The sequence below is a fragment of the Leptonychotes weddellii genome, chromosome 6, assembly GCF_054177405.1.
Source record: "Leptonychotes weddellii isolate Sample4059 chromosome 6, ASM5417740v2, whole genome shotgun sequence".
Lineage (NCBI taxonomy): Eukaryota > Metazoa > Chordata > Mammalia > Carnivora > Phocidae > Leptonychotes > Leptonychotes weddellii.
The window spans coordinates 90,830,991-90,854,446 of record NC_138374.1 but is presented as its reverse complement, the minus strand read 5'-3'; the positions used below and the strand labels follow the sequence as shown (position 1 = coordinate 90,854,446).

Sequence of the window (23,456 nt, the reverse complement as noted above, 5' to 3'; positions counted from 1 at the left end):
TATTTCTTTTTGTTTTCCAATTGCTGTAGCTAGGACTTCCAGTACTATGTTGAATAACAGTGGTGAGAGTGGACATCCTTGTGTTATTCCTGACCTTAGGAGAAAAGCTCTCACTTTTTCCCCATTAGTATGATGTTACCTGTGGGTTCTTCATATATGGCCTTTATTACATTGAGGTATGTTCCCTCTAACTCTACTTTCTTGAGGGTTTTTATCATGAATGGATGTTGTACTTTGTCAAATGCTTTTTCTGCATCTATTGAAAGGGTCATATGGTTCTTATCCTTCTTTTTTTGTTAATGTGGTGTATCACATTGATTGATTTGTGAGTATTGAACCACTCTTGCAGCCCAGGCATAAATACCACTTGATCCTGGTGAATGATTCTTTCAATGTACTGTTGGATTCAGTTTGCTAGTATTTTATTGAGAATCTTTGTATCCATGTTCATCAGGGGTATTGGCCTGTAGTTTTCTTTTTTAGGGGAGTCTTTTTCTGAGTTTTGGTATCAGGGTAATGCTGGCCTCATAGAATAAATTTGGAAGCTTTCTTTCCTTTTTTACTTTTTGGAATAGTTTAAGAATAGGTATTAACTCTTCTTTAAATGTTTGGTAGAATTCATCTGTGAAGCCGTCTGGCCCTGGATTTCTGTTTGTTGGGAGATTTTTTTATAACTGATTCAGTTTCTTTGCTGGTTATCAGTCTGTTCAAGTTTTCTATTTCTGCTGGTTTCAGTTTTGGTAGTTTATATGTGTCTAGGAATTTATCTTTTTTTTGTTCAGGTTGTCCAATTTGTTGGCATATAGTTTTTCATAATCTTCTCTCATAATTGTATTTCTGTGGTGTTGGTTGTTATTTCTTCTCTCTCATTTGTGATTTTGTTTATTTGGGTTCTTTCTCTTTTCTTTTTGATAAGTCTGGCTAGGGGTTTTTCAATTTTATTAATTTTTTCAAAGAACCAGCTCCTGGTTTCATTGATCTATTCTATTGTGTTTTTTTAAGGTTCTATATCATTTATTTCTGTTCTAATCTTTATTATTTCCTTCTTCTGCTGGCTTTATCTTCATTTGTTGTTCTTTCTCTAGTTTCTTTGGTGTAAGGTTAGGTTGTTTATTTGAGATTTTTCTTGCTTCCTGAGGAAGGCCTGTATTGCTATATACTTCCCTCTTGTGACCACTTCTGCTGCATCCCAGAGGTTTGGGACTGTTGTTTTCATTTTCATTTATTTACATGTAGTTTTAAATTTATTCTTTGATTTCCTGGTTGACCCATTCATTGTTTAGTAGCATGTTGTTTAACCTCTGTGTATTTGTGGTATTTCCAAATTTTTTCTTGTGGTTGACTTTAAGTTTCATAGCATTGTGGTCAGAAAATATGCATGGTATGATCTCAGTCTTTTTGTACTTGTTGAGTTCTGATTTGTGGCTTAGTATGTGATCTATTCTGGAGACTGTCCCATGTGCATTTGAACAGAATGTGTATTCTGCTGTTTTAGGATGGAATGTTTTGAATATATCTGTTAAGTCCATCTGGTCCAGTGTGTCATCCAAAGCTATTGTTTCCTTGTTGATTTTCTGTTTAGATGATGTGTGAATTGATGTACATGGGGTGTTAAAGTTCCCTATTATTATTGTATTATTATCAATTAGTTCCTTTATGTATTATTGTTTTATATATTTGGGTGCTCCCACGTTGGGTGCATAAATAATTACAATCATTAGATCTTCTTGTTGTATTATCCTTTTTATTATTATAGAGTGTCCTTCATCTCTTGTTTTTATTTTAAATTTTAGTTTGTCTGATATATATATATATATTTAACAAAAACAACAAAAAATGATTTATTTGTAACATAGCCTAGTCTCCATCACTTCAGCACAGCATAGTAGAAAAGAGTCACAACTGTAAGCATCATTTAGTCTAAGGAAGAACCTCATGCCCTCTGAACAGCAAACCCATCTCTCCCCAGAATCCAGCCCAGAGCCAAACTGAACACACAAACAGGCAAGCCCAGAATGAAGTTGGCCCCAGGTCTCAGAACATCTCACCCTTTCCCCACAGCCCTTCAAGCTTCCTGACTGCAGCCTTCTACCCTCCACCCCCAACTGGGCCAACTCCTAGCCTCTGAGTCACCAGAGAGCTTTCTTTGTGGGATAATTAACAAGGATTTAAGTGTTATAGAAACAATGCCCTGTGAAATCCATTGTTCCCCAGAAGGTTTAAAATGACTCTCCATTCATAATCCTAATCACCAACGACAGCTCTTCCTTTCTTCACCATAGATGCAGGCAGTTTTGAAGTGATTATCCTCACAGCTCCATACTCAGTGTTTCCTATCAACTTTATTAAAGGCTATTCTCCTCACCCCAGGGTAGGAAGGAATCTCAGGTACTTTCCCCAGGTTCAGAGGCTGAGAGGAAAAGCCCTGACATCTTAGAAAAAGATTCCTTCTGTTTCCCTCCAAAGATTTTAATGGAGACTATTGTGTAAATATTTTTTAATCCATCTGAAAAAAGTTAGTTTTAGATTCAGAGGGCAATGCAAGCCCAGAAGCAGGCAGTCTTTCTGATTAGGTACTAGTTTTGAGGATACAGGAGGCAAGATAGAAGAGTATATCTCAAGTGGCTTTCTTAACCTAAAATCTAGAAAGCCTCAAAAGATGGATACTACGAAGATTTCACCTTTGCAGGCCTTAGTAGGACAATTCCAAAAGTTCTACCGTCTTGGACTGGTGACTTTTGACAAGGTCACAATAAAAAAAACAAAAACAAAAACAAGAAAGTGGGGCATCTCCAAAGGAACATTGTTAAGGCCTCTGACTAGTGATATTGCTACTCTGGCTTTCTTTTGAAGTCCATTTGCATGATAAATGTTTCTCCACCCCCTCACTTCCAATCTGCAGGTGACCTTAGATCTAAAATGAGACTCTTGTAGGCAGCGTATAGATGGGTCTTGTTTTTTTTTATCCATTCTAATACCCTATGTCTTTTGATTGGAGAATTTAGTCCATTTACATTCAGAGTAATTATTGATAGATATGTACTTAGTGCCATTTTATTACTTGTTTTGTCATTGTTTCTGGAGATGTTCTCTGTTCCTTTCTTGTCTTTGTCACTTTTGGTCTTTCCACTCAAAGAGTCCCCTTTAATATTTCTTGCAGGGCTGGTTTAGTGGTCACAAACTCCTTTAGTTCTTGTTTGTCTGGGAAACTCTTTTTCTCTCCTCTTCTGAATGATAGCCTTGCTGGATAGAATATTCTTGGCTGCACATTTTTCCCATTCAGCACTTTGAATAGGTCATACCACTCCCTTCTGGCTTGCCATGTTTTTGTTGAGAAATCTGCAGTTAGCCTTATGGGTCTTCCCTTGTAAGTTAAGGACTTCTTTTGTCTTGCTGCTTTCAAGACTTTTTTAAATCACTATATTTTGCAAATTTAATTACAATATGTCTTGATGTTGGCCTGCTTTGGTTGATTTTGATGGGAATTCTCTGTGCCTCCTGGATCTGGATGTTTGTTTCCTTCCCCAGATTAGGTAAGTTTTCTGTTATTATTTTTTCAAATAAATTTTCTCCCCCCCCCTTCTCTCTTCTTCTATAATACAAATGTTATTACTTTTGATGGAGTCACTCAGTTCCCTAAGTCTAGTCTCATGTTCCATAATTCTTTCTCTCTTTTGTTCAGTTTCCTTATTATCCATTATTTTGTCTTCTATATCACTCTTTTTTTCCTCTGCCTTTTTCAGCCTGTGTTCATTGCTTCAAGCCTGTTTCCGGTCTCAATTATTGCATTTTTCATTTCTGACAGATTCCTTTTTAACTCTATTATCTCTGTGGTAAGAGTATCCCTGAAATCTTCTATTCTTTTTCCAAGCCCAGTGAGTATCTTTATGATTGTTGCTTTAAATTCTCTATCAGGCATGTTACTTATATCTGTTTCACTTAGATCTCTGGCTGTGACCTTATCTTGTTCTTTCATGTGGGATGAATTCCTCCATCTTGATATTTTGTCTAAGCCTCTGCTTTCTTCTCTGTGTTAGAAAAGCCAGTTATGTTTCCTGCTCCTGAGAGTAATGGCTTTCTGAAGAAGAGGTCATAGAGTGTCCAGGGTCTGGCACTTCAGAGAGTGTCTCTGGTGTGTGTTGTGTGCACTCTGCTGTTGTGTTTTGGCTGCTGTATCCTTCAGACCAGTTGTCTGCAGAGGCTCTCCTTGCCTGCAGTGGGCACTTGGCCAGAGTGTAGTGAGTTTCATCTAGGTGTGCTCTGGTCTGCTTGTTAAATGAGACCTGATACTACTTCCACTAGAACTGTACCCCTGCAGAACTCTGGTCAGGAGACATGTTGAGGGCAGGGACTTCTGCTGGCCTTCTGGGGAAGGGGCTGGCCGTGTTGGGACAGAGGCAGGCTTGATGGAGGGCAGGTGTGCCAGAGCGCAGGGGGCTGGGACTTGGCATAAGCAGGTTAGGCAGCCACTGTGGGCACTATGCTGCCTCCTGAAGGTGGCTCTGTGTTTATGCTGAGGGGCAGGGGAGGGAAATGGCACCTGCTAGCTCCTTTGTCTCCAGAGAGAGGTGTGAATCCTGCCTCTCAGGTAAGGCTCCAAGAAGAGTGAATTATCTCCCTGCTCTGTGCCCCAGGCATTCTTCAGATGCTATTTCCATGGCATCTGCCCCCAGGTTTTCTGTCTGTCTTCTCTCCAGGAGTAAGGCAGCTCCCTCAGGGCTCTATACCAGCCAAGCCTGCTGGACTTTAAAACTCGTCTTTAAGTCCCACTTGTAGCCCCTCTCATTTTCCCAGCCAATGACTTTAGGGAAGTATTCTCCTTATGCATTCCCCCAAGTGCCTCTCTCTCTCACCTTTCTCCATGACCAGGGCTCCCTCTCCTCCACAGCACTTACAATCTCTTTCTCCCCCAAACCACCTCTCGGTACTTCCTATCTTCCTTGATGTGGCTTCTTCTCTTCCTTTAGTTGTGGAGTTTGTTCTTTCAGTCTTCAGGTTGATTTCTGGGGGTATTTAGAGTGATTTGATAGTTATCTAGTTATGTTTGTGGGGACAAGATGAGCTAGGGTCATCCTACTCCTTCACCAACTTCTCTCCCTTCTCCCAAAGTTAACCATTTTAAAAATTAGATTTGAAAAATGTGTTCTTTTAAGTAGAAAGGGACTTTCAAAGGAAAGTTTGTTTATGTTGACAGTATGAAAGGGACCAACAGTCAAGTAGTGGTTAATGGTGTGGGAATCAGATGGACTTGGGATCGAATCCTGGTTCCACCGTCACAGGCTGGGTGACCTTGGGCAAGTTTCCCAGATTTGTGGAACCTCAGTTTCCAGTTGAGGATTGAGATGATACTTAGTAAAATACCTGCCACTTAGCAAATGCTCAATAAATGTTAATTACTCTCCCTCAAAACCTTTTCTTCATAGGCTAGCTGGGGTGGATTTCTGGGCAATCTGGTGGTGGCAATACCTGTGATACTGAGCTCCAGGGAAGACCCAAAGAACCCAGTGCATCTGCTGACAGTGTTAGAGCCCCTTGTCATTTGTGACAATACTGTGTGAGCTAGCTGGAGAAGTTGCTAAAAGTTGCTAGAAATCCCCAGGACACCCCCACCATCTCCAAGTCAGATGCATATGAATTCCAAACCTGCTGTTGGGGGGAGAAAAGCCACTCAAATAATGTGAATTAAGAACACTTGCCCACCTCCCAAGAAAATTTAATCTGCAGGTAGATGTACAGAGTTTCTTGATATTGGCTGATTTCCAGCCCAGGGTTTTCTCTTTGTCATTTTGCTTCTGTTCCAAAAGACCCCAGCAGTACAATATAAAAATATAAAAATTTCTTTGGGGGATCAGTTATCACCCTCTCCATCTTGCATGTAGAGAAATCAAAACAAAGAGAATAGCATGTTAGGGAAAGAACTCAGGTACCCTAACTCCCAAAAGAAGTTCTTTTTAAAATGGAGTATTATATTCCTTATCATCTTTCCTGAGGATTTGCACTTTTTATCTATAAACATCATGCGGGAATTAATTTGGAGTTCAAACCAACCTGTGGTTTTGTAGAGATTTTGGGTCCTTTCATGGCCCAAAGGAAAAGTATCATAACCAACATCTGAGCTCCTTCAATTTTCTTTTGTGCAAGGAATCAGGCTAAAATCAAGTCAACAAAATGTTAACTAACATTTGATTATCCCTTACAGTATTTCCCAAATCTATGTGATGTTATACCAATCCCTTTATCGCCACCCCAGACCTACACAATCAGAATCTTCAGGGAAGAAAACCAGAAGTTGGTATCTTTTAGAAGAACTTCAGGTGCCTAGTGTTATTAGTCAAATTTGGGAAACACTCTCCAAAGGACATATTGCTATTAACTCCAGTTTCTAGTGAAGGACATTGAGGCTCAGAATGATTAAGTCAACTGACCCCAAATCACATGGCTAATAAGTGGCAGGGCCAAGACCTGCAAAAGCGGTTGTTTTTACTTCTGCGCAGTTCCTCTCAAGACCCCACCATGGTTTCTGCAGGTTTCTTCAGAGCCTCCTGAGCAGCTTTAGTAAATGCTGGTGGCAGATACCCTTTCCCATCCCCGCTGTGGTCACCACTGCCTGCGGTTGTGGGCTTTCTCCCCAGCCCTGCAGGGATGCCTACCACTTTGCTGGCTTTGCAAGGCTGCTGCTGAAAGCAGCAAGGGTGGGGAGCTCTTTGATCAGTGTTCTTATCCCTCCCAGAAATTATAAACTCTTTTCTCATTCACATTGAAAACTAATATCTGCTCCAGTGTATTATATTCAAGCAGTGTCCACAAAACAACTCTTCTGCCCCAATTTACTTATCAGAAGCAGGATTAAAAAATGTGGATTAAGATAGAATTTTGTTGTTGGTGGTTGAACAATGATTCCCTTTGGAGAACTTATTCATTTTTTTTGGTTCTAACTGTGTATTTTATTTTTTAGTTTATATTGTATGTACAGGTAATATCACTAATGACTATGGGAATAAATTCATACATGATGACTCATTCAGCCAGGACACTAGGTAAACTATATCTATCTTTCATTAATTAACTGGGGAAAATAATGCAAATAGATTATTGTTGGGGGTCATGGGGACATTTCTTATGGAGCTCAAGGAATTGATTATGAAATCATTCATTTTCTTTCATTCATTATTTATAGATGCTGTATTAATTGGGATATTGGTTCAGCCAGTTTAACAGAAACCACATTCACAGTGGCTTAAATAAGATAGAGGACTTTCTTTTCCTCTCCATCAAAATGTCCAAAAGAGTGGGATGGTTCTGCTTCTCTTTTATTTCTCCTCCAGTCCCTGGGGTGTTGTTCTTGTCTGCAGGGTGGAAGCTGGCTCACTACCACTGTATCTTCAATCCAACCAACTAGAGAGGGGAAATGGGGAGATGGGTGGCAATGGAGGGTAAGCAGCTTACTTTTAAGGGCACAATCTAGAAATTGTATGTATCATTACCACTCACATTCCATCGGCCAGAATTTGGTCACATGGTCATTCATGAGTAAAAGAAGCTGTGAAATATTATCCCTATCTGGTTGACCATGTGCTCAGCCAAAACCTGGAGATTCAGTTGGTAAAAGAAGAAGGGGAAAATGGATATTGGGAGACAGTCAGTAGGCTGTGCCACAGTTGCCTATTTCAGAAGACATTTGAGGCCAGTGATAATAAAATGCATAAATATGAGAAAATCACACAGAGACACATGGTCAATAGAGAAATCTAGGATAAGATCATTGGTGGCAGTACAGTCAAACAGGGATGGAGAAGGTGGAGTGGGATTACACGAAGTCTTAGAATAGGGCCTTAGTATCATTCACTATCCCATGGCCTGGTATTTAGCTCTGCCGGTGCGTGATTCTTTCAGTGTATCTAGAATTGATTAGAATGCTGGAGATTTACTGCACTCACAGGAAAATGTGGATAAAGCAGAAAATCAATTTATTAATTTATAATGAGGATGATTTATTTCTATGTCTGAAATAATTGTGATCATTATTCAGGGTGTTTATCTCTAAATACCAATTTCCATGATAAACAAAACTAGTAGTAAGAAAGTTTCTTGGAAAGCATGGACCTAATGAGAGGTCAATGGAAGGATGATGTTGAAGGAGAGTTCTTCTAAACAAGGAAATAGCCTGGTGAATTTACCCTCTCCTACCCATGAGAGACATCAACTCCCTGCTTGTGTCCTTTCACAGTCATGCCCATTTTTAAAACTGACCCCACGAAAACTATAGCAGAACTTCCTGTTATTGCCCACCTCAAACCCAAGGGCTCCAGTATGTAAACTGAGTTAGGAAATGGGGCAGATTTTTGGTAGCTCTCCTTTTCCCCAGTTATGGATTTGTTCTTTTTCTCAGTAGAAAGGTATGCTTTGTCATCAAAAGCCTACACTGGAGCATGAGTAAAGTTAATTTGATCTTTGAAGACTTTCTCACACTCCCCTTCACACCAATTCCTTTGACTCCCAGGAATCCAGACCCACTCCATTCTCTTTGCTTAGGATATAACATCTGGATTTCTCCCATGCTTCTTTTCTTGTGATTCCTCTCATTCTGACTCTCAAAGGCAAGGTCAACCAGGGGTTTTAATGTCATGGTAATATTTTTTCTATTTCTTCCCTTACAAAATTAAAAAAAAAATTTATTTTTGAGAGAGAGCATGTGTTGTGAGAGCAAGGGGCAGGGGCAGAGGGAGAGAGAATCCCAAGCAGGCTTCACACTCAGCATGGAGCCTGATGTGGGGCTCGATCTCAAGACCCCAAGATCATGGCCTGAGCTAAAATCAAGAGTTGGATGCTTAGCCAACTGAGCCACCCAGGCGCCTCCCCCCCCAATTTTTTTTATTGTAGTAGTTAAACCTAAAAAATTTTCATTATAAAACAGAAGTATATGATAAGATCTTTCTCCCCTCAGAATCCATGCTCATCCTTTCTAGAAATACTATGTGGCACATATTTAATACTTGACAGAGTTGAGTTTTATCAGTAAGAGTTTCAAACCAACTACTTCTGTCTAGTCTAAGGCTTTAGGAGATTCCCTTCTCATACTCTTCCAGGATCATCTTAAACACAGAGAGTTCATTCAAATATATTGGTGCCACCAAGTGGCCACATACACTCATGTTTCCCCAGAGCAACTGGAAAGTGGCAGGTGCTCCATCATATGGGTAGGATATAACTAGGCAAATGAGAAAAAATTTCTTCTGTGTGGTCTCAGCCATGGGAATTTTTAATCTAAAGCTGACAACTTCTAGCTTCAGCCTACAGTCAAATGTATCTTTGCTCTGGACCACAGTAAATCAAGAGGGATATGCTTCCAGACCTTTGGAATCCTGAAAATTTCAAATACCATCATTACACACAGTGTCCTGTAGAGAATGAAGTAAAGTTAAGCTAAACATTTAGAACTCATTTTAACTCTTTATGAGACCTTTCATGTGCAATTATGAAGAGAGAATAATTTTATTGAGATGGAATTCCAAGTGAGCAGACTAAGTTCATTCACTAATTAAATTCCTTTGGGGAGCACCTAGGTGGCTCTTTTGGTTAAGCATCTGCCTTGGTTCAGGTCATGATCCCAGGTCCTGGGATCAAGCCCCGCATCAGGCTCCCTGCTCAATGGGGAGCCTGCTTCTCCCTCCCTCTGCCTGCTGCTTCCCCTGCTTGTGCTCTCTCTCTCTCTGTGGAATGAATAAATAGAATCTTAAAAAAAAATAAATTCTTTTTGGTGAGTGAGCCTCACAGCTATAACTTCAAATTCATACCTCAAGAAGATACAAATGGCTACAATTTTTGGAACATGTAGATTTGCTGGCCAGGAAACAGATATACTAAATTTGAGGGATCTCTATTGTAGTGAACTTTATATTTCAAATTTTAAAAATTTTTATAAGATTCAGTTGGAGAACTTGTTCAAATGCAAATTCCTAGGCCAAGCTGATTCTCTAGGTAAGAGGTGGAGCCAAGGAATTCGCATAGCTTAATAGGCAGCCTTCCAACCTGTAGAAGACAGGAGTAGTTTCCTACACCTTGAGAAATACTGATTGGGGACCTTGAAGAAGCAAGTCACGTCTCTAGCTAACAGGAATGAAAGGAAATGAATAAAGCATTCCTTAGCAGTTGAGTCAGATAAAGTTGAGCTCTGCAGCCAGAAGAAACAGATAGTTGGGTAATTTTCTGGGAAATTTTGGACCAAAGGTTGTCCTTGCTCCAAGCACTATGGTTTGGCTGTGCAGGTGATTCACTACAGCAAGATTTCACTACACCTTGCAGGATTTTGCTTCTTCTTGCAGTTTTCACTGTATTCTATTAAGATCCTTGCTTTTTTTTTTTTTGGTCACAGGTTTGTGTGCTATTTCCCTCCCAAGGCAAATGGCCATGCAAAATGCCATTAAGCACATTCAGGAGATAATACAGAACACAATAACACTGTTCAAAACAGAAAAAATTTTGACAAATGTTAATTGGACCTTAGTAGAAGAAAAAACAAAGATTGAATACAACATTCCTGTGAGTTGATACCTGGAAAAAAAAAATAGTCCTCCTTTTCTCCTGGGTCTGCCTCTCCTGCTTTAGTTTATTATAAAAAACTTGATCCTGCTAATGAAATGTCAGAAAACTAAGGACAGGGGATATACTTACTAGCTTTGCTATCTTGGTGAAAAGACTTTGAATTCTCTCTAAAGAGAAGGTCTTGGTTATCTGGCTTTATTTGCCAAATATAGGAGAATTGGTTTTTACCCACTGGCTGATTTAGTAACTATGAATGGTCCTGCCAAGCTCATGTTTCCAACCATTTGAGGAGTTATTATAAAAAGCAGAAAACACAGGTTGTTTCAGAGAGCAGTCAAGCATAGACAGGTTTGGGGGAGAATCTGACTTGCAAATCTCCCCACATGAATTGTTACTTTACCACAATTAAAAGCAGGATTTCTCATACAGAGAGCAAACCCAGTTATACATAGCCCTTCATTTTAGCAATTCTGATTTGAGTTATTGGAATCATTGTTGAGTGATGTGTTTAGCAGCTCCTATATATTTTAGCTTATTTTTAACTTTATCTCCTTATGTTTTCAAACTTAGTCTGATCCTTATCATGTTTCACATGATAACAAAAAGGAGGAGGAGTCCCCAACAGAAGAAGTTTTAATAGAAGAAGCCAGATTGCATGTAGCTATAATACAAATGGTTGGTACAGTTCACATAATCTGCTTTCTATTTATTTATTTTTAATTCTTGCAATGCTCTTATTTCTTACATAAGGCTTTCAGGTGACTAGAAAAAATATTTTTTCACCTTTTGATAGTGTATTGGTTATTAAAGTTTGCTTTATTAAAGTTAAAAAATAACAATAAATGTCTTAGGCTTTAAGTTCAAGTCACAAATCTTATTATTCTGTTTCTAGGTGTAGTAGTTTTTAGCAGTTGACTTTTGAGGGGTCTTTGAATAGTATTTGGTGCCATTTATGTACTTATTTAACTAAACATCTTCAAATATTTGAAACTGCTTTTATAAATTTAATGTATTTGAGTTTTTTTATATAAAATTCTCTCAAGTGCTTTTTTAACTCTTGTAAATCTAATACATTAAAATAAAACTAGTGAATCAAATATTCTCTTAAAATATTTAAGATTTAAGATTAAATGTTTTAATATAAGGAAGATTGTACTTTTAAATAAATAAATATATATTATTATATATTATATAACTTATATTAAAAATAAGGAAGAATCCTAGGTAAAATCAAGTTTAAATCAACTTATCAAATTGTATATTTTACATTGGGGTTATAATCTAATAGGACAAATTTTATTCAATATTACAAGTACATAAAAATATGCCCATATATTCATTATGCCCAGAGTCCATTTTTTTAAATTTTATTTTAAAACTTATTATGAAGAATTTTTAACATATACAAAAGTAGATATAACACTGTAATGAGTCCCTATGTACCCATCACCCAGCCTTAAAAACCAACATGACTAATCTTGCCCCATCTGCAGCCTCATTCACTACTCTTCCTTCCATATTATTTTGAAACAAATCCCAGATATCATATTATTTCATCTGTAAATACTTCAGTATGTATTTCAAAATTTTAAATCCTTTTAAAAAACATAGTAAATATTAATATTGTACCTAGAAATTAATAATAGTTCCTTAATAACATCAAATATCAAGTCAGTGATCAAATTTCCAATTGTCTCAATGTGATCAATGTGTATTTTCACAGTTTACATACATATATTTAAAGATTTATTTATTTGTTTTTGAGAGAGAGAGAGAGAGCGAGCGCAAGAGGGGGGAGGGGCAGAGGGAGAGGGAGAGAGAGATTCTCTTGTAGACTCCCCACTGAGCATGGAGCCCAACATGGGGCTGGATCTCACAACCCTGAGATCATGACCCTGAGCCAAAATCAAGAGTCAGACCCTTTACCGACTGAGCCACCCAGGCGCCCCTCACAGTTTGTATTTTTAAAATTGAATTTGTATTTGTATTTGTATAATTCCAATTACATTGTAATTAATGGATATGCCCTTTAAGTCTCTTTTAACCTATAAATTCTTTCTTCTCTTTTATTTTTTTTGTTGAAGAACATATTTCTCCTTAATACAAAAATATTAATACTATTTTTCCTTTTTCAAGCATTTCTAAACTTAATTTAAAATATTCTCAGAGTTTGAAAGTTTCTTACCCAGGGCAGTACAGTGTGGTCACAAATTTTTTGTAGAGCCTCCTATTAAGAGGCGGTGCATATATCCCTCCCTGCTACCCCTATCTCATTGAATTTGGGCTGTTCCTATGTCTTGTTTTGACCAATAAAATGTTTCAAAGTGACTTTGGGAATGTTAGAGCAAAGCATAGAGCCTATGCTTTGAGAAGATTTACAGCTTCCACCTTCTTCTACTTTGAATACCAACCTGTGATTATCATGTGAGGAAACTGGCTTGCCTCTGAAGAATGAGAGGCCACATAAAAATAAACTGAGGCATGCAGCCAGGAGTCGGTACCCTACTAACAGACTTGTAAAAAAGGCCATGTTAATTCAAAGGTTGGGGCAATAGAGCCAACCTCTCAATGGTAAGAGATGCAAAGAATTTGTGACCATATTTTTGTTTGTTTGTTTTTTCTTGGATGCTTCCCCCCACCCAGTTTTACTTTGAGTAATAATTGACTTACATTACTGTATAAGTGTAATGCATACAGAATGATGGTTTGATTTACATATATTGTGAAATAATTACCATGGTAGTTTTCACTAACGTCCATCTTCTCATTTGGATAAAAGAAAAAAAAAAAGAAGAAAAGGAAAACAAATTTAGGATGTAACCATATTTAATATGTCACAGTGTGCTCGCTGGCCATAAATATTTATATCCCTCCTATAAACAAAATACACTTATCCCTTTCTAAGACCTCCACCACCACACACACATACCAAGCTTCATCTTATTATGGTATCAGACTCAAAGTCCAGTATCTCATGATCTGCATTTGGTCTAGGTATGCTGAGGCTCCTTGATTGCATCTCTTTAAGTATTATTCCTCTTGATCTGGAGAGCTATGAACTAAGAAACAAGTTATCTGTCCTCCACCCCACTCCCCAACATTTAGCGCCAATCAACAGACACTTCTGTTCAAGAAGGGGAATAACAGGAAATGCTTATTAATCACTGGCCCATGGCAATTCTGAAATCCAGCTGGGAATATGCACCAGAGCACCTTATTCTTTACATTTCCATAGGAAATAATCTATGTTTGTAGCTGACTGGCCTTTTCAGCCTGATTTCTGTCAGTAGAAACTTGGGATGTTTCTATTCATTTAGAATAATTTCTGTCTTTTTTAGTCCAACCTGGTACAATTTCCTTAAAAACGTGTTTTCAATCAATCTGATTAGAGTCTACTCCACAATTCCGTTTCAGACGGGCCACATGTCTGAAGATAAGAGCCCGAGAAAGCCTTTTGTCTGCTTGAGAAGACATTGTGAGTGCCGGCTTTAATCTTTCAGTGGACTTCACAAAGAGTCTTCAGGCACACCCTTGAGTTGATCTTGAACCCAAGGCCATATTTTACTGTCAGCACTCTAGATTTGATCTTTACTTTTAGATCTTTTGCCAACTGGAGAGACTGCAGATGAGGAACAAGTTTAGTTGGCAACCTGGCAAATCACGGACTCTAGATTTTCTCTAAATTCTGCTGCAGAGTAAACTGCTTCTCCTTGGTTTCTCTCTCTCTCTTCCCATGCTTTATCATAAGTAGCTTAAACAGTTGATAGTTTTAGTATTTCTAGAATATTAGATATCTAGAAATATTCTTAGTAGCCAAGTTCACTGGGCACATTTTCCACCTTCCAAGTGGCCTCAGGTGACAGTATTGCCCATTGTGGGGCCTCTTCATTAGCACGGCTGCCTCCCTTCTGCCCCTTAAAACAGTTTTTGCACTGCTCTCTGACTCTGCTCACCCCCAACTCCCAAAGCTAATGTCACATGTTTTACCCCTTTGTTATGGAGGCTCTGCACAATTGGTACTGATTTCTGTTTTGGTTAACCTTTGCTGTATGTCAAACTAGCCCAAAATTTACTGGCTTAAAACAATGGCTTATTATTTCTCATAGTTCTGTGGGTTAGCAATCTGGATGATTCTGTCATCAGTCTTGGCTTGGAGCATTCATGTGTCTGTGGTCATCTCATAGTTCAGTGGGACTGGAGGGTCCAGAATGTCCTCATTCACAGATTTGGCAGTTGATGCTAGTTGTCTTTCAGAGTACTTTGGTTGTCTTCTATATGGCCTTCTATTTTCTGGTAGAGTGGACTGGGCTTCTTCTCAGCATGGTGGACTCTGGATTCCAACGGGGTAAGAGGAGAAGCTACGAGGCCTCTAAATCCTAGGTTCTGGAATTTGAATAATTTTTACTCCCATTCAATGAGTTAAAGCAAATCACAAAGCTAGCCCAGAGTCAATGAGTGAAGAGGTAGACTCCCTTTCTTGGGAGAAGCAGCAATGTCAGTTGCAAGGGGGCATGGACACAGGAAGGCATGGATACATTGGGGCCATTGTCATCATGACCTACCACATTTGCTTTTTTTAAACTAACAATCCCATGTAGTGACCCACTCCCATGTTGTCTTTTTTTTTTTTTTTAGTAGGCTCCACGCTTAGTGTGGAGCTCAACAAGGGGCTTGAACTCATGACCTTGAGATCAGACCTGAGCTGAGATCAAGAGTCCCACACTTAACCAACTGAGCCATCCAGGCACCCCTCCATGTTGTCTTTTTTTTTTTTTTTTTTAAGATTTATTTGAGAGAGAGAGAGAGAGGGAGGGAGAATGTGAGTAGGGTGAGGGGCAGAGGGAGAGGGAGAGAATCCTCATGCAGACTCCCCACTGAGCATGGAGCCTGACATGGGGTTCAATTCCATGACCCTGAGATCATGACTTGAGCCAAAATCAAGAGTCAGATGCTTAACAATCTGAGCCACCCAGGCTCCCCCTTCTCCATGCTGTCTTTTAATGGCTTTTCTGAGAGTGCCCTCTACTGGCATTCCTCCTATTCTTGTGACCCCTTTCCTTTTTGGTCTCTTCCATGAACTCCTCTTTTTCTTTTTATCTCTTTAATGTTAGCTTTCCTTAGAAGAGTTAACTCTCTCCATCATTCTTACCTTATAATCTCTCTGTCCTTGTTCTCAGCTGCACTCATAATTTTAATGCTCTCTATGGATGCTCCTCAAATCTGTATTCTTCCTTCCCAAACTCTCAGTACCATGCCTTTAGACTCATAAATTCAACTGTGGCTAGACATCTCTTAGATATATCACTGGTACCTAAATCCCCACTGAACTCATCTAAAACCTGTTCTTGTATTCCTGGTCTCAGTGAATGGGCTCATTACTCCTGTGATCACTCAGATCAATCCTCTTTCTCCCTCCTTTTCCAAGCTTTATCAATCTTACCTTCTAAATACTTGTCAAATATACTCCTTTCCATTCTTGTGTCTATTAATTTAGGACATTATAACCTCTTGCCTAAATAATAACCTTCAACTGGTCTTCCTACCTCTAATATTTCGATTATCAAACCACGGTGACTTATCTAAAAGACAAAGAGGACTATACCACTTTCCTGCTTAAAATGGCCCCTCGGGTCCTACAGCATTTTCCAAAGTGAGTTCCAAAGAACACTTGCTCCACAGAATGTTAATAGGGATTGCATAACAACAAAAAAAGTTTCCATGCTCAAGTTTGTTTGGGAAATGCTAGTTTAAACAAAGGTAAACTGGTTTATTATGGAACCCCTTCTTGTGGAATATCTCAGAATTTTTAACATACTGATATGCACTGAGACTCTCTAAGAGGGAATATTGAATACCCCCTCTCCCACTTCCTCACAAAGCATATTTATTTGGCGGAGGGGTGCGGGAGCGGGGGGTGATTCAAGTAGTATTCCACAGGATTAGCTTATTACCTTCCAGGAAGAGTTTACCTATGATATCAAGTCTATATATAAGTACAAGGTCTTTTGTAATCTGTCCCCTACCTGTTTCTCTGATTCTGTCACCATTCTCTGCCCCAGAACTCGTCCTTTACTGCACTCACCATGCTGTTTCTCATCTCTGTGCATGCACTGATGATGCCCCTCTCTGCTCACCTCCTTCTCCACTCTGCTCCCCCCATCTCCATTCTTCATTTGGATAATTATGCTCATCTTTAAAACTCAATTGAGGTGTCATCTCTTTCAGGAAGTTTTTTCTGACCCTACCCCACATCAAGTTTAATTAGTTGCCCTGTGGTTACTATTATCCTTTCACATTTCCTACCCTATTTTACAGGTCTATTTGTCTAGTTTTCCCCTTCCTTCGTGAGGCTATGAACTCAAGCCTTGGATTACATCTGCAGTGCCTTGGCATAGGGCTTGGAACTGAGTAGACATTCAATAAACAAACTTAATTTAAAAATTCCCAAATCATTGTTTTCTTGAGCCAAACCTATTTCTGGATGGGCAGGGCTGGAAATACTATAGGTGTAATAATTATATATATGCTTCAGAACTGAACTCTGGGACATACCTTCTCTTATAGTGGGTGTCTTCCCAGGGCTATCAGGAAAGCTTATAAAATGGAGATATCTATTAACTGCCTCAGTGGCCCTTGGAATAAGGATAGCCTGGCCATTGCCTTTCTACCCTTTAGAATGTAGCTTCAGAGTTCATATGCTTTATCTACCCATAAATTATGGGTGGACCATTTTCCTATTTCCTGGAAAAGGAGCTGGTAAATAGATGACTATTACCTCAAAAAATAAGTAGAATGAATTCCCTGTTTTCCTGTAGTGACTATCATCCCTACAATTGTAAAACTTGAGAAAATGTGCTAACTGTAGTGGAGGTTGGAAACATTTATAAACAATGGGTAAGCAAGAGTACCTGGTCAGCACTGAGGAATAAGTTTAGGCAGTAGTCTTAGGAAGTAACTTTAATCTTTAATATTAGTGGCACCTAAAAGGTGTGATTTTTCTCCTGAATTTTGTTGGGTGGTTGACACAAGAATACAGTCTACTTATAAGATGTTTTATAGAAGCCTCATGGTAATCACAAAGAAAAAACATATAGTAGATGAAAGATAAAGAGAAAGGAATTAAAGCATACTACTACAAAAAATAAATCACAAAGGAAGCCATTTAGAGAAGAAAAAGGGAACAAAGGAACTAAAGAAACAGTCAGAAAACAATGAACAGAATGGCAATAAGTTCTTATCTATCAATAATTACTTTAAATGTGAAAGCTTAAATTCTCCAATCAAAATACAGAATGGATGAATGGATTTAAAAAACCCAAATCCAACAATATGCTGCCTACAAGAGACTCACTTTAAGGACACACATAGGCTGAAAGTGAAGGTTTAGAAAAAAGATCCCATGCAAATGGTAACCAAAAGAGAGCAGGAGTGTCTATATTTATATCAGTTAAAATAGACTTTAAGGCAAGGGGCGCCTGGGTGGCTCAGTCGTTAAGCGTCTGCCTTCGGCTCAGGTCATGATCCCAGGGTCCTGGGATTGAGCCATGCATCAGGCTCCCTGCTCAGTGGGAAGCCTGCTTCTCCTTCTCCCACTACCCCCCTGCTTGTGTTCCCTCTCTCGCTGTGTCTCTCTGTCAAATAAATAAATAAAATCTTTAAAAAAAATAGACTTTAAGGCAAAATTGGTCACAAGAGACAAAGAAGGTCACTATACAGTGGTAAAGGTACAAATATATCAAGAAGATATAACATCTGTAAATATAAATGCCTAGCACTGGAGCACCTAAATATTTAAAACAAATATTAACAGAACTGAAGGGAGAAATAGATAGCAAGAAAATTATAGTAAGGGACCTCAACATCCCACTTTTAACATTGGTTAGATAATACAAACAGAAAATTAACAAGGAAACAGTGGATCTGAATAATACTTATAGATCAAATAGACTGACAAACATATACAGAACATTTCATTCAACACACCAAAATACATATTCTTCTCAAGTTCACATGGAACATTCTCCAGGATAGATCATATATTGGGTCACAAAGCAAGCCTTACCAAATCTAAGAAGATTGAAATTATATCAAGTATCTTTTCTTTATATCATTATAAAGATGGCATAAAACTAGAAATCAATGGTATAAAATGGTATAAATGGCATAAAACTAGAAATCAATAACAGGAAGAAAACAGAAAAATTCATAAATACATGGAAATTAGACAACACACTCCTGAACAACCAATGGGTCAAGGAAGAAATCAAAAGGGAAATCAGAAAATATCTTGACAAATGAAAATGAAAACACAATGTATCAAAACCTATGGGATGCTGCAAAACAGTTTTAAGAGGGAAATTTATAGTGATAAATGCCTACATTAAGAAAAAAGGAAGATCTGAAATAACCTAAGTACACATCAAGAAATTAGGAAAAATAACAATTTGTTCTTCAGGCCCATTTTCATGGGCCTAAATTTAGCAGAAAGAAGGAAATAATACATGAAATAGAGACTAGAAAGACAGTAGAAAAAAAATCAATGAAACTAAGAGTTGGTTTTTTGAAAATATAAGCAAAAATTGCCAAACCTTAAGCTAGAATAACCAATAAAGAATGAGAACTCAAAAAAAATTACAAAAAAGTGGAGACAATACAAACTGACACCATGGAAATAAAATGATTGTAAGGTTACAATGAACAATTATAAGTCAAAGAATTAGATAACTTAGAAGAAATAGATAAATTCCTAGAAATTTAGAATCTACCAAGACTGAATCATAAAAAAAGTAGAAAATCTCAGCTGACCAATAATGAGTAAGGAGATTGAATTAATAACACAAACTTCCCAGGATCCTCTTAATAGATGCAGAAAAAGCATTTCACAAAATACAGTATCCTTTCTTTTTTTATTTTTATTTTTTTAAAAGAATTTATTTATTTATTTGACAGAGAGAGAGACAGCGAGAGAGGGAACAAAAGCAGGGGGAGTGGGAGAGGGATAAGTAGGCCTCCTGCTGAGCAGGGAGCCCATTGCAGGGCTCGATCCCAGGACCCTGGGCAGACGCTTAATGACTGAGCCACCCAGGCACCCCTTCTTTCTTTCCTTTTTTTTTTTTAAGATTTTATTTATTTATTCATTTATTTATTTGAGAGAGCTTGAGTGAGAGAGTACAAGGAGGGGGGGAGCACCAGAGGGAGAGGGAGAAGCAGGCTCCCTGCTGAGCAGGGAGCCTGATGTGGGACTCGATCCCAGGACCCTGAGATCATGACCTGAGCTGAAGGCAGATGCTTAACTGATTGAGCCACCTAGATGCCCCTACAGCATCCTTTCTTAATAAAAACCCTGAAGAAAGTAGGGATAGAAGGAACATAACATCATAAAGGCCATATACAAGAGACTCACAGCTAATGTCATCCTTAATGGGAAAAACTGAGAACTTTTCCCCTAAGGTCAGGAACATGACAGGGATGTCCATTCTCACCACTGTTGTTCAACATAGTACTGGAAGTCCTTGCTTCAGAAATCAGACAACAAAAACAAATGAAAGTCATCCAAATTGGCAAGGAAGAAGTCAAACTTTCACTCTTTGCAGACAACATGATACTCTATGTAGAAAACTAGAAAGATTCCACCAAAAAATTGCTAGAACTCATGCATGAATTCAACAAAGTCACAGGATATAAAATCAACCTACAGAAATCTGTTGTCTTCTATACACCAATAATAAAACAGCAGAAAGAGAAATCAAGAAATCAATCCCATTTACAATTGCACCAAAAACCATAAGATACCTAGAAAAAAAACAACCAAAGAGGGAAAAGATCTATACTCTGAAAACTATAGAAAACTTATGAAAGAAATTGAGGAAGACACAAAGAAATGGGAAAGCATTCCATGCTCATAGATTGGAAGAATATTGTTAAAATGTCTATACTACCCAAAGCAATCTACACATTCAATGCAATCCCAATCAAAATCCCAATTAAAATAACACTAGCATTTTTCACAGAACTAGAACAAACAATCCTAAAATTTGTATGTAACTATAAGAGACCCTGAATAGTCAAAATAATGTTGAAAAAGAAAAGCAAAGTGGGAAGCATCACAACCCCAGACATCAAGCTGTATTACAAAGCTGTAATAATCAAGACAGCATGGTACTGGCACAAAAACAGACACATAGATCAATGGAAGAGAATAGAGAACCCAGAAATGGACCCACAGCTCTATGGTCAGCCAATCTTCGACAAAGCAGGAAAGAATATCCAATGGAAAAAAGACAGTGTCTTCAACAAATGGTTTTGGGAAAACTGGACAGCAACATGCAAAAGAATGAAACTGGACCACTTTCTTACACCCTACACAAAAATAACTTCAAAATGGATGAAAGACCTAAATGTGAGAAAGGAAACTATCAAAATCCTAAAGGAGAACACAGGCAGAAACCTCTTTGACTTTGGCCGTAGCAACTTCTTACTAGACACATCACCAGAGGCAAGGGAGACAAAAGCAAACTATTGGGACCTCATCAACATAAAAAGTTTCTGCACAGTGAGGGAAATAATCAACAAAACTAAAGGCAACAGACAGAATGGGAGGAGATATTTGCAAATGACATATCTGATAAAGGATTAGTATCCAAAATATATAAAGAACTCATCAAAATCAACACAACCCAAATAAATAATCCAGTTAAGAAATGGGCAGAAGATATGAACAGATATTTTTCCAAAGAAGACATTCAGATGGCTAAGAGACACATGAAAAAATGCTCAACATCACTCATCATCAGGGAAATACAAATTAAAACCACAATGAGATACCACCTCACACCTGTCACAATGGTTAGAATTAACAACTTAGGAAATGACAGATGTTGGCAAGGATGCAGAGAAAGGGGAACCCTCTTACACTGTTGGTGGGAATGCAAACTGGCGCAGCCACTCTGGAAAACAGTAGGGAGGTTCCTCAAAAAGTTAAAAATAGAACTACCCTAGGGGTGCCTGGGTGGCTCAGTAGTTAAGCATCTGCCTTCGGCTCAGGTCATGATCCCAGGGTTCTGGGATTGAGCACTGCATTGGGCTCCCTGCTCAGTGGGAAGCCTGCTTCTCCCTCTCCGTCTCCCCCTGCTTGTGTTCCCTCTCTTGCTGTGTCTCTCTGTCAAACAAATAAAATCTTAAAAAATATATATAGAACTACCCTAGATGCAGCAATTGCACTACTAAGTATTCATCCAGAGGATACAAAAATGCTGATTTGAAGGTGCACCTGCACTCCAATGTTTATAGCAGCAATGTCCACAATAGCTAAATTATGGAAAGAGCCCAGATGTCCATCAACTGATGAATGGATAAAGAAATGTAGTATTTATATACAATGGAATATTACTCAGCCATCAAATAGAATGAAATCTTGCCATTTGCAATGATGTGGATGGTACTAGAATGTATTATGCTAAGCAAAATAAGTTAGTCAGAGAATGACAAATATATGATTTTACTCATATGTGGAGTTTAAGAAACCAAACAGATGAACATAGGGGAAGGGAAGGAAAAATAAGATAAAAACAGAGAGGGAGGCAATCATAAAACATTTAACTATAGAGAACAAACAGGGTTGCTGGAGGGGAGGTGGGTGAGGGGATGGAAAAAATGGGTGATGGGCATTAAGGAGGACATTTGTTGGGATGAGCACTAGGTGTTATATGCAACTGATGAATCACTAAATTCTACTCCTGAAACTAATACTACACTATATGTTAACTGACTCAAATTTAAATAATAATAAAAAAATAAAAACTTCCCCACAAAGAAAAGCACAGGACCAGATGGTTTCACTGTGAACTCTAACAAACATTTTTTAAAAAGATTTTTATTTATTTATTTTAGAGAGAGTGAGGAGGGGGAAGGACAGTGGGAGAGGGAGAGAATCTCAAGCAGATTCCCTGCTGAACATGGAGCCTGATGTGGGGCTTAATTTCATGACCCTGAGATCATGACCTGAGCCGAAATCAAGAGTTGGATGCTTAAACAACTGAGCCACCCAGGCGCCCCTACCAAACTTTTTTTTTTAAAGATTTTATTTATTTATTTTGACAGAGAGAGAGAGACACAGCGAGAGCGGGAACACAAGCAGGGGCAGTGGGAGAGGGAGAAGCAGGCTCCCCATGGAGCAGGGAGCCTGATGCGGGGCTCAATCCCAGGACCCTGGGATCATGACCTGAGCTGAAGGCAGACGCTTAACGACTGAGCCACCCAGGCGCCCCCCTACCAAACGTTTTAAAGAAGAAATTTATGCCAGTCCTTCTCAAAGTCTTTCAAAAAATTGAAAGAAGGGAACACTCCCAAACTCATTTTATGAGGTTAACATTATCCTGATACCCAAAAGCCAGATAAGGACACTACCAGAAAAGATAAATACAAATCAATACTGTTGAAAAATACAGATGCAAACATTCTCAACACAATACTAGCAAATGAAATTCAACAGCACATTAAAAGGATCATGAACCATGATAAAGTGGGATTTATCCCTGGGATGCAAGGATGGTTCAATATCCACAATTCAGTCAAACACCACATTGGTAGAATGAAAGATAAAATAATATGATTTTCTCAATAGATGCAGAAAAAGCTTTTAACAAAATTCCACATCCTTTCATGATAAAAACTCTCAGCAAATTGTGTATAGAAGAAACATACCTCAGTATAATGAAGACCATATGTAACAAACCCACAGCTAACATCATACACAATGGTGAAAAGTTGAAAGCTTTCTTCCAAGATGAAGAACAAGACAAGGATTCCCACTCTTACCATGCCTATTCAACATAGTACTAAAAGTCCTAGTCAGAGAAAACAGGCAAAAAGAAAGAAAGAAAGAAGAAAGAAGAAGAAAGAAAGGAAGGAAGGAA

The 23,456-nt window shown here is 38.4% G+C and overlaps 1 protein-coding gene across 1 annotated transcript in view; it reads left to right on the top strand.

Moving 5' to 3' along the window:
• SLC9C2 (solute carrier family 9 member C2 (putative)) overlaps positions 1 to 23,456 on the top strand; it is a 96,271-nt gene that overhangs the window by 30,919 nt on the left and 41,896 nt on the right. The window contains exons 10-12 of the mRNA XM_081824622.1: positions 6,956 to 7,037; positions 10,373 to 10,539; positions 11,113 to 11,217. Coding sequence (XP_081680748.1) covers positions 6,956 to 7,037; positions 10,373 to 10,539; positions 11,113 to 11,217 — 354 coding nt within the window. The remainder of the gene's footprint in view (positions 1 to 6,955; positions 7,038 to 10,372; positions 10,540 to 11,112; positions 11,218 to 23,456) is intronic.